The following is a 12,012-nucleotide window of genomic DNA, read 5'->3' as shown; positions in this document are numbered from 1 at the left end:
TCTCTAATCCAATGGCTGCACTGCCTGAGATGGATGACTATTGTTCCTCTCCTCTAGCTTTGAGAGTTGAGTATGGTATGAGAAGCCCTAAGGTATTAGGCCATCTTACAGTAGGAACTCATGATATCTCAGATAACATGACAGCAGTAGACCATCTCCCTCACTGCCAAAGTACGAGGTTGGATGTCTGTGATCCACTTAAAAGGGTGATACAAGCTTCCGATTACATCGGCCAACAGGGTCTGTGAGATCCATAGGAAAACCCCTTTAAGGAACCATTCGCATTTCTAGATGAGCGAATCATCTTCACACTAGGTCCATCCTTTTTACCCAGTGTTGTCAAAAGTTCACATCCCAAGATATTGTGTTATCTCCCTCCATAAGTGACTGTTTATTTGGATCACACATGGACCAACTAACTGTAGCTTATGTGCTAGCGCAATATGTGCAATAGACCTGAGGTCCATATAGAAGAAGATTATGTGGCGCCCTGGACTAGCCAGGTCGTCACAGGTACTACAACACACACCCCCACCCTGAGGCAGGCACATCAGTCAGACACAAAATCCTTGTTGCCTCCCTCCAGGGGCTGATGTCCCCACCAGGTGGGGTGGATCCAGGCGGTTGGCTCCACCCACTGATGAGTTCACAGTCCTGGAGGCGGGAGAAGGAAGGCAGTTGAGTTAGGGAGTGCAAGTGAGAGGAATGAAGGAGAAAACTGACCGTGTCCGGGTGTGTGGCCCGGGCACTAAGAGCAAGGTTGGCAGACGGTGGTGGCCGTCTGCAGGAGAGGCGAATCAACGCAGAACTGTAGAACCGGGGTCGAGCGGTGGCCCGCCGGTACCGAACCGGGGAGCGAAGTGAAGCCAGCACACACCGGCAGGGCCTGTGGACCCCGACCAGGCTTGGAGTTGCCGTTAAGAGGTCAAATCTGTCAGTGACCGGAACCCCAGGGGTCTCCTAACATCCAAGACCCGATAGAAGGCAACCGTCCGACTAGTAGAAGGAAATGCAGCTACCGCCACAGCTAGAGTTCCAAGGCACAGAGCCTGCGGGCAAAAGGGCTCCTCCGGCACATATACACGCTGGGGAGCGGGTTACCGTTGGGAAGCCATCGGGACCGAACATACACAAAGGTGCAGGGTAAGGCAGCCACCACCAACCGTCCAGGAGAAACCACAGCAGCCGGCTGCGGGACCCGTCCATCCAGCCGTTTGGTTTACCAGAGACTTTGCGTACATTTGTGGCTGAGTGAGTACAACCGTGCCATCCGGCACTGTGCTGCGCCGTCCAGGCGACCCTGCACCTTGCCAGCCCTGCCTTCCCGTCACCTCACCGGGCCCCGGGACCACCAACCCCTACCCACGGAGGGGGGAAAACAACATCCCAACCGCTCCCCACCATCGTTCCCGGGATCCCCATCACCAGCAGCGGTGGTGCCCAACCTCGCCACAACCCGTGGGTGGCGTCACGGACTAAATCCCCCAAAACCAACCACCCCCTTTCACTCACGGGCGAGGAGCACCGCTCGAGTCCCCGGATCCGGCCCACCGCTCGAGCCACCGAGCAGCCGTCGCAGCAGCGCCGGACCCGAGCGTTAACGAGCACAGCGCAGCGGCGTCCTCCCCGCCCGCGACAATTACAGAGTGTGCTATTGTGGTCCAGTGTATGGCTCTAGTTGTGTGTGTATGTAGCAGGCAGCTCCTGCAGATATTCACTTTACAGATGAAACACGGGCACAGTCAACTCCTTAATTTGTGGTCATGACTGGTCCGATAAGTTCAGAGCTCGGCTTAATTTGACTAAACGTTATTACTTGACTGGAGGAAATCGAATTAGTTCTTCATTTGGTTTACAGACATTCTCTATGACTGCACACTAATGTTATTTTACTGCTTAAATAGTTATATGTAAAAACTGACCGAATATAGTGGAAAAGGGGGGCTATTATCTCTGTTTCCAGTCCCTATTAGGGCCTACATTATTACCCTAAAGACTAAACACCGCGCTTCAAACAGTCTGTATAGAGGCACGCAGGTTCTTTGTAGCTATGGTTATAGGCACAAATGAAAAGGTTGTGGCTAAAAAAAATTATAATCCAATTCATATGTCCCAGAATGACCCTTTTCTTGCTCAATTTAAGTAACAAGTGCATAATTTTTTCCTAATAAAGTATTTTAAAACTTGTATTACTTTTTCAATACAGCCCATTGAAATGTTAAAAATGGGGCTCATTGACACACAGAGCTTCACCCCCATTTTCATACTGTGCAGTTTTGCATTAGTACCAGTTTTGGGCCCAAGCCCCTGAAGATCCTGATTGAGGCGAAACATGTCAGGGAGACACTGACTAAACACTAGAATAGAAATGTGGTTCTAAGTGTCACTGAATCTCATTTTTTATTTGCTTTTGAAACCTCTGTTTTCACATACTATTATTTTTTTTCAATAAAGTTTTGAAATCCACCATTAGGGAATAATTGGGCACTTCTAAATGAAGTAGAGTGGACAAATTAGAAATTCTCACAATACACAAACTGATGCAGAGAAGTGTTGTAGACGAGCAATGACAAGTAATTCTAGCTGTGAGATGTTTTCAGTATTGCACAAAGATGTCCTGGTGTATTGCAGCAGTGGACATTGCGGTGATCAAAGGTGTAGCATAAAGGGGTGCAAATGTAGCGGTGGCACCCAAGTCCTCCTGTCACATAAGACCCTCTTATAAATGGCGCGTTAAGTGGGAGCCGTGGCAGATTTTGCATTTGGGCTCCCGTAGCTTCTTGTGTTCTATTGTATACAGCTCATATTGACATGATGCCATATTATCCGTACAGGGATATTTTAAATTAATTGCACAATTTCCACTTTGTGATCTGCAGACATGTTTCCACTATCCACTTCAGAGGAGGAGTCGGACAGCAGTCGGAAATTACACCAGTTATTAAATACGGTCACTGATGGACTTGTCTGGGTCATTGCCAAGAGTGGAATCCCTTTCCGGCAACAGTCCACCCGGCTGGCCAATTTACTGATGCTTCTATCACATGTTAGACATGCCAGGTATGTAGACAATGAAAAGTAATCCAGAGACCAGTACAGTAATTAGTACGCTACATAATAAAATAACTAATTTCAACTTATTAATCTAACATTACCTACTAGCAGATGGCATCTAATTTGGCAGTGAGGCTAAAAAATCCAAAAACCTTAATCGAGTCAAGTCAACGCTGTGACCTTCTATTGCCAGAAACCACATGACTGTCTGTCACCCGTGACACACCCATGACAGAAGGTTCCCCCCTCCACACGGTATGATGGTGCCCCCCTACACAGTAGGATTGTGCCCCCCTACACAGTAGGATTGTGCCCCCCTACACAGTAGGATTGTGCCCCCCACACGGTATGATGGTGCCCCCCCACACGGTATGACGGTGCCCCCGCCACACTGTATGATGGTTCCCCCCCACATGGTATGATGGTGCCCCCCTACACAGTAGGATTGTGCCCCCCACACGGTATGATGGTGGCCCCCCACACGGTATGATGGTGCCCCCCCCACATGGTATGATGGTGCCCCCCCACATGGTATGATGGTGCCCCCCCACATGGTATGATGGTGCCCCCCCAAATGGTATGATGGTGCCCCCCCACATGGTATGATGTTGCCCCCCCCACATGGTATGATAGTTCCCCCCCCACATGGTATGATAGTTCCCCCCCACATGGTATGATAGTTCCCCCCACATGGTATGATGGTTCCCCCCCACATGGTATGATGGTTCCCCCCCACACGGTATGATGGTGCCCCCCCACACGGTATGATAGTGCCCCCCCCACACGGTATGATGGTGCCCCCCCACATGGTATGATGGTTCCCCCCCACATGGTATGATGGTTCCCCCCCACATGGTATGATGGTTCCCCACCACACAGTATGATGCTCCCCACATGGTATGATGGTTCCCCCCACATGGTATTGTGGTGCACCCCACACATGGTATGATGGTCCCCCCAGACCTGGTATGATGGTCCTCCCCCACACCTGGTATGATGGTCCTCCCCCACACCTGGTATGATGGTCCTCCCCCACACCTGTTATGATGGTCCTCCCCCACACCTGGTATGATGGTCCTCCCCCACACCTGGTTTGATGGTCCTCCCCCACACCTGGTTTGATGGTCCTCCCCCACACATGGTATAATAATCTTACCCCCACAGACAGTATGATGGCACAGCCTCTCCCCCACAGACTGTGTAATGATCCCTTAAACACAGTATAATGGTCCACCACAGCTTTCCCACACATGGTGTGAAGGTCACTACGAATGGTATGATAGTTCCCCAAGCACACTATAATGGTCCCACACATCATCCCCACACACACGTTATTATGGTCCCCCATAGCATACCCTCACATGGTATGATGGTCATCCACACACTGTATTATGAGCCCACGGTGTGATGATCACCCACAATATGATGGATCCCGCATATGGTCTGATAATCCCCACAAGCTGTATGATGGTCCCCCAGCTCTCCCCATACACTGAATGATGGTCCTTTACAGCCTCCCCACACACTGTGTGATGGTCCCTCACAGCACTTCCACATACAGTATGATCGCCCCCAACAGACCCTTCACATTTTGCATGATGATCCGCCATAGCCCCCCCTCCCCCAACACACTGAATTTTGGTTCCCAACAACCATCCCTACACTATACTATGGTTATGGACAAGTGGTATGTTGGTCCTCCACATGTGCCCTACACAGTATCTTCATCCTCCATAGCCCTCCATACATGTTATAATAATCCTCCACAGCCCCCCACAATAGGTATTATGGTTCCCCACACACTGCATGATGGTCCCTCACATACACTATGATGGTCCGTCACACACGGTATGATGGTCCCCCACATTTGGTATGATGGTCTCTCACACAAGGTATATTGACCCCCCACACACAATGTGATGGTCCATGAAACATGGTGTGATGGTGCCCCACAGATGGTATGATGGTCCCCCACGTGCCCTTCGCATTCATGATATAATGGTCCCCAATGCATGGTATGATGGTCTTTCACACCGTTTTCCACGCATAGTATGAAAATCCAAAAAACATGATTGTCTACCATATGATGGTCACCCACACACTGCATGAAAATCCGAAACGCACATCTTTATGATGGTACTCAATGCATGGTATGATGGTCACCCACACACCGCATGAAAATTTGAAACACATGTTGGTCTGCCAGAAATGGTATAATGATAATCCATACGATATCTTGATGCCCTGGAGCCACCCCACATACTTTTTGATGGTCCCTATAATTCACCACCACATGAGAGGATGGTCCCCCACACACTGTATGATGGTACCCAATTCATGGCATGATGGTCCCCCACGCACTGCATGATGGTCCCCCACGCACTGCATGATGGTGCCCCACGCACTGCATGATGGTGCCCCACGCACTGCATGATGGTCCCCCACACACTGCATAATGATCCCCCACTCACTACATGATGGTCCCCCACATACTGCATGATGGTCACCCACACATTACATAATGGTCCCACAAACACTGTATGATGATCCTCACAGCCTCTCAACACATGGTATGGTGTTTGCCAATGCAAGATATGGTGGTCACCCACACGCTGTGTAATGGTTCCCAACCCACAGTATGTTGGTCTTCCACACGTGATATGATGGTGCCCCATACACAGCAAGATGGTTCATCACTATCCCTACACACACAGTGTAATTGTTCTCCCCATACGGTATAATGATACCCCCCATGCGCTATGATGGTCTCCCACACGTAGTATGATGGTCATGGTCCCACAGACGCACTATGATTGTCCCCCGCATGCAGTATGATGGTCCGCTATAGCCACCCCACGCATTGTTTGATGGTCCCCCACAAATCACCTTTACATGTTAGGGGGGTTCCCCAGTCTTCCCACACATGGTATGCTGGTCCCAAACACATGGCATGATGGGCGACATGCGCTGTGTATGTTGGTTCCCCATTTGTTGTATGATAGTGCCCCCATGAGATATGTTGATCCTCCAAATGAGGTAAGATGGTTCCCCAAACGTGGTATGATGGTCCCCTATAGGCACCCCACATACTGTATCACCTTCACATGATACGAGGGTCCCTCACAGTCTTCCCACACATGGCATGATGAACCCATAAACATGGTATGATGGTCCTCCACACATGGTATGATCGTCCCCCATATGCTTTGAGGTGGTTCCCACATGTGGTATGTTGGTTCCCCTTATGCGGTTAGATGGTCCCTCACAGCCTACCCATCCATGGTATGATAGTCTCTGACCTATTGTATAATTGTCCTCCACACACAATATTATGATATCGCGCAGCCTCCCCACACATTGTATGAAGGTCCCCAGACAGTGTAATGGAGCTCCACACACATTATGATTGTCCTGCTTATTCATTATGATGGTCCCCAAAATGTGCTATGATTACCCCCACAGCCTCTCCACACAAGGTATGATGGACCCACATGCGGTATGATGATCCCCACACACAGTGAGATGGTTTACTACAGCCTCTGCATCCAGGGTACATCATACCATCCATGGTCTCTCACATATGGGATGATGGTCCCTCTACACATTGTATGATAGTCCCCCACAAGCATGACATGATAATCCCCCACACACTGTGAGATGGTTCCAATATGTAGTATGTTGGTCCCCATTTTGTGGTGAGATGATCCCCCCCCAGCCTCCCCATCCATGGTATGATAGTCTCCCACACATGGTATGATGGTAACGCACAGCCTTCCCATACATGGTATAATAGTCCTCACACAAGGTGTATTGGTGCCCCACATACATTATGATTGCCCCCTCACTCGTTATGATGGTCCCCCAAATGAACTATGTTGGCCCCCACAGATGGTATTATGGTCCCCGACACACGGTATGATGGTCCCCCACATACGATAGGATGATCCCCCACATGTGGTGAGATGGTTCCTCTCAGCCTCCCCATCCATGGTATGATAGTCTCCCACACATGGTATGATGGTAACGCACAGCCTTCCCATACATGGTATAATAGTCCTCACACAAGGTGTATTGGTGCCCCACATACATTATGATTGCCCCCTCACTCGTTATGATGGTCCCCCAAATGAACTATGTTGGCCCCCACAGATGGTATTATGGTCCCCGACACACGGTATGATGGTCCCCCACATACGATAGGATGATCCCCCACATGTGGTGAGATGGTTCCTCTCAGCCTCCCCATCCATAGTATAATAGTCTCCCACACGATATAATTGTTCCCCACACAGTATGATGGCAACGCATTGCCTCCCCTCAAATGGTATAATATTTGCATCACAAGATGTAGTGATTCCCCACATGCACTATGATGGTCCCCCACTTGCGCTTTGATGGTCCCCCATACTTCGTATGATGGTCCCACATACTTGATATGATAGTCCCCTATAGCCACCCCACACACTGTATGATGGTCCCCCAGAGCTCACCTAGACATGATAGGAGGGTCCCCCATAGTCTCCCTACACATGGTATGATGGCCCCCCCCACACATTGTATTATAGTCCCCTACACATGGTCTGATTGTTCCCCACACACAATATGATGGGTGCCCATAGCCTCCCCACATATGGTATGATGGTCCCCAACAAGCCTCTCCACATACGGTATGCGGTATGATGGTCCCTCGCATCTACTTCACACACTGTATGATGGTCCCCCACAATCTAACCACATACAGTGTAATAGTCCCCCACAGGCCCTCTCTACACATGATATGATGGTCCCCCACAACAGTATGATGATCCCCCACATGCTGCAAGATGGTCCCCCACATGTGCTGTGATGGACCACCACAGCATCTTTACACATGGTATAATGGTCCCCTCACATGGTATGATACACCACACACTATAATGGTGGTCCCCTACAGCCTCCCATATGCTGGTCTACCACAGCCCCTCGCATACTGTTTGATGGTCTCCGTACAATGTATGGTGGTCCACCACAGTCTCCTTACACAGTTCTATGCCTCAAAGTCCCCCACACTTGCTGAATTGCTGTACACAGCCCCCTACACTGTATGATCACCTCCACAGCCCCCCACATATGATTTGATGTCCTCTAAAGCCCTTTCTGATATATGCTATTGTGGCGCCCCTGACCTGGTCAGGCACCACTGAGTACTGCACCCATGCTGGGGACAGTACAATACAGGTAATCCAGAAGGCTGACAGGGGTGTGGAACACAGGCGCATAGTGATCAGGTCTCACACATGTACCTTTGAGAGGACCCCTGGGGATCCCAGGAGGGGGCAAGCCTTGACCTTCACTGGAATAGTGGAGGGGGTGTAGCCTCCATCTCCTCTCAAGGGGTGTGGTGGAGAGTCTGGTTGCTAGGTGGCGTAGGCAAGAACAGGAGAGGAGGAGCAGTGAGTCAGTTAGAAGGAGAACTCCAGAGGGCTCAGTGAGGAGCAGACCTGTGGGGCTGATGCTGTCTAACAGCGCCCGCGCAGTGACTACAGACGGGGGAGAACGGTCAACTAGGAGTGCTGCCTGAAAGCCAGCTTCAGCTAGAGAGTGCACGGAGTGGGAAGTAAGGAGACTTCTAGAGAGCACCAGGCCCAACCGGGCGGCAGATCCCGAAGCGAGGATAGATTCACCTTTCCCTGCTAAACCTGCCGGTGTGGGGCTCTTACAGCCCACACCACAACAACCAAAAGCCGCAGCCACGTAACCGCAAGTAGGGCCCATAGGTCACAGGAGGCAAGAGGCTGGAGTGGCCTGGCCCGGGGAACAAGCACACGGCAAAACAAGAAGGGGAGAGAGGCTTGGAGCATCTTCCCTGGGTGACCCCCATAGGGACTCAAAGTCGGGGTCACCCCAAACCACCAAGGGCTAAGGAAGGCGAGTTTGTAGTCACCCTCATACAGTCAGCCGGAAGGATACCTGGTTCCCACCTGGTTCATCCCAGTTACGCCCGGGTTACTCACCCTGCCACCTGAAGTGAGTAAAAACCCTGAAAGACACTCTGCCTGTGTGTGGTCATTCTGCGACTTGTGGTACTACAGCTTTACAAAGGGCCCTGGGGCTTGCCTCACTCTCAGGAGGCTACTACACCCGACTGCACCCACCATCAGCCCCAGGCGTCCTCTAACCTGCAGTGGCGGTCCCCTCTGACCGCAAATCTGAGAGTGGCGTCACGATCAAAACCGAAGATTCCCTACCTGTGACCAGATCCAGACTAACCGTGGAGTCCCTGAAGGTAATGCACCGACACTGCATCAACGACACCTGCGGGGCTTCACACTATGATTGCCCGCTACAGTCGTCTTCACAAAGTATGAAGTTCTCATTACAAAATTATGGACTGCACAGTTTGCCATGACTAGTAGCAACTAACAAAAAATGACTCCCCAAGTCCTGTTCTGCCAATGAGCTGCTTCAGTCTGTACATGTAATGGGTGTGCGCTAGTGTTGTCATCGGGCCTACTGCACTGAGACACAGACACAGGCTGAATGGTGGCACATGGAGAGGACCGTACCTCCTCTACTGTATTCTGAGGCTGTTGAAATTGAGTCGCTTGGAGGGGGTGGTGTTGAAATTTGTCATAGGGCCCCCCCACCATCTTACAGGCCCCATAGTGTCCATAAGATCTTCCACCATTAGCAGTATGCCACTGCTCCCATACAAAAGAGTAGGAACTTGTAGTGCCATTCATGACCTTTATCAGTGCACGGTGACCTCTTCAATCAGCAGATTGACCCTCGTTGACTTAATGGCCTGTCCTACAGATAGGTGATGAAGCCCTTTTAAGATAATCCTGCTGCTCAGTTATAGGGTAGTATGCTGGCTATAGATGACAATGTAGATATGATCCCATCGTTTACCCATCATGGAATTAATATATATAAATATTTTTTAGTAACAAAGGAATGGAGCATCTACTTAGCATGAAGTGCAAGAACGTGGTGCCTGTATACGACCTGCTGCTGGAAATGCTGAACGCACATACGCTGCGGGATCACAGAAAGCAGATGTCACCCGCAAGCTACAGTGCCAAAACGGAAAGTGACGCTAGGGACGCTGTGGCGCAGCCTCCTCAATAATCCAGAAAGGATTGGCGCGATGTAAAAGGATGTGGTAGAACAAAGCCTGTCCCTGTTTACATGCCGCTCCTCACCGGAGATGGAGATTTTGTATAGTCATTTCAAGAGGATGACTTTTTTTTTTTTTTTAGGGAATCTCAGGTGATTTGCTCAATTTGCATTTTTTTGTACATATTTGATTGGCAGCACCAAGCCTTATACTTATTTCTGCACTGTGTTGTGTCGTGATGCTACGATTTTGAAGAATTCTTTCAAGGCATACGCCCAATGGTGGCTACTTGTGGTGGCCTTCATGTAGGGTCCAAGATGCCCAACATCCCCTCATTGAAACATTGAGAATTCTACCACCCAGTACCCTTTATGATCCAGAACATAGTATTGTTAGCTAGCCAAAAAAAGGGAGAAGAGGGCATTTTAGCACCTCATTGATTCTGAAGCCTTAAATGCAGTCTGGGACTCAGTGGACCCAATAGTGTTGTCTTTTTATTGGGCAATGGGGATTTTGGGACATCTTAGGTGCCAGGGCCCATATCTGACTGCTACCCCCTTTAGCATCACCGCTGGTTTCTCTGTTCTTTTCCTTTTTCTTGTTCTGCAAAATCTGTTTAAAAAGTTAATGAAGTAGTCGTGTAGTTTGTTGGAATCTCCATCAGACCTTTGCTCTATGTCACAAATATCCAAAATTGTACGAATAAACCGGAGTACTAGGTAAATCCAAGAGATGATTCGCCTTGTGTATCCCCCATAGTGATTCATTGCACTTTTGGGTGTAGCTTCTTGAGTCACTTTTGACACATGCAAATTTACCTTATAAGCATAGTAGTGCTCACTCATCACTAGTTACGAGTACCGAGCATGGTAGTGCCCGCTCATCACTAGTTACGAGACTTGAGCATGGTAGTGCCCGCTCATCACTAGTTACGAGACCCGAGCATGGTAGTGGTCACTCATCACTAGTTAAGAGTACTGAGCACCCGAGCATTGTAGTGCCCGCTCATCATTAGTATTTACCTATTTTGTTTGCTTTTCTGCTATGAAGCATTGCCATAAAGACACTATTACCCTTTAGCAAGCCTTGCAGCATGACAAGGGATAAGATCTTGGCTTGATCTACTGACCTGATTTGGGCTGCCCGTGGCCGAGTTTCTGTCTATATGGTCCTGCTTGGTAAAGGATCAAACATTGACTTTAGCTGAACCTTTCCTAGGTGCTCCCAATGAACATGTATTGATATGTAATTCTTCCTGTGTTACCTACAGTTAGGTCCAGAAATTTTTGGACAGTGACACAAGTTTTGTTATTTTAGCTGTTTACAAAAACATGTTCAGAAATACAATTATATATATAATATGGGCTGAAATTGCACACTCCCAGCTGCAATATGAGAGTTTTCACATCCAAATCGGAGAAAGGGTTTAGGAATCATAGCTCTGTAATGCATAGCCTCCTCTTTTTCAAGGGACCAAAAGTAATTGGACAAGGGACTCTAAGGGCTGCAATTAACTCTGAAGGCGTCTCCCTCGTTAACCTGTAATCAATGAAGTAGTTAAAAGGGCTGGGGTTGATTACAGGTGTGTGGTTTTGCATTTGGAAGCTGTTGCTGTGACCAGACAACATGCGGTCTAAGGAACTCTCAATTGAGGTGAAGCAGAACATCCTGAGGCTGAAAAAAAAGAAAAAATCCATCAGAGAGATAGACATGCTTGGAGTAGCAAAATCAACAGTCGGGTACATTCTGAGAAAAAAGGAATTGACTGGTGAGCTTGGGAACTCAAAAAGGCCTGGGCGTCCACGGATGACAACAGTGGTGGATGATCGCCGCATACTTTTCTTTGGTGAAGAAGAACC

At 49.2% G+C, this 12,012-nt stretch overlaps 1 protein-coding gene across 2 annotated transcripts in view; it reads left to right on the top strand.

Moving 5' to 3' along the window:
• ESR2 (estrogen receptor 2) overlaps positions 1-11,618 on the top strand; it is a 79,599-nt gene extending 67,981 nt beyond the window's left edge. For both annotated transcript variants that reach the window (XM_075330785.1, XM_075330786.1), the window contains 2 exons: positions 2,880-3,060; positions 9,981-11,618. In XM_075330785.1, coding sequence (XP_075186900.1) covers positions 2,880-3,060; positions 9,981-10,164 — 365 coding nt within the window. In that variant the 3' untranslated portion in view covers positions 10,165-11,618. The remainder of the gene's footprint in view (positions 1-2,879; positions 3,061-9,980) is intronic.
• Positions 11,619-12,012: the final 394 nt, after the last annotated feature.

This window comes from Anomaloglossus baeobatrachus, chromosome 12, assembly GCF_048569485.1.
Source record: "Anomaloglossus baeobatrachus isolate aAnoBae1 chromosome 12, aAnoBae1.hap1, whole genome shotgun sequence".
Taxonomy (NCBI): Eukaryota; Metazoa; Chordata; class Amphibia; order Anura; family Aromobatidae; genus Anomaloglossus; species Anomaloglossus baeobatrachus.
The sequence above is the reverse complement of the archived record's forward strand: the minus strand, read 5'-3'. Positions and strand labels throughout refer to the sequence as shown.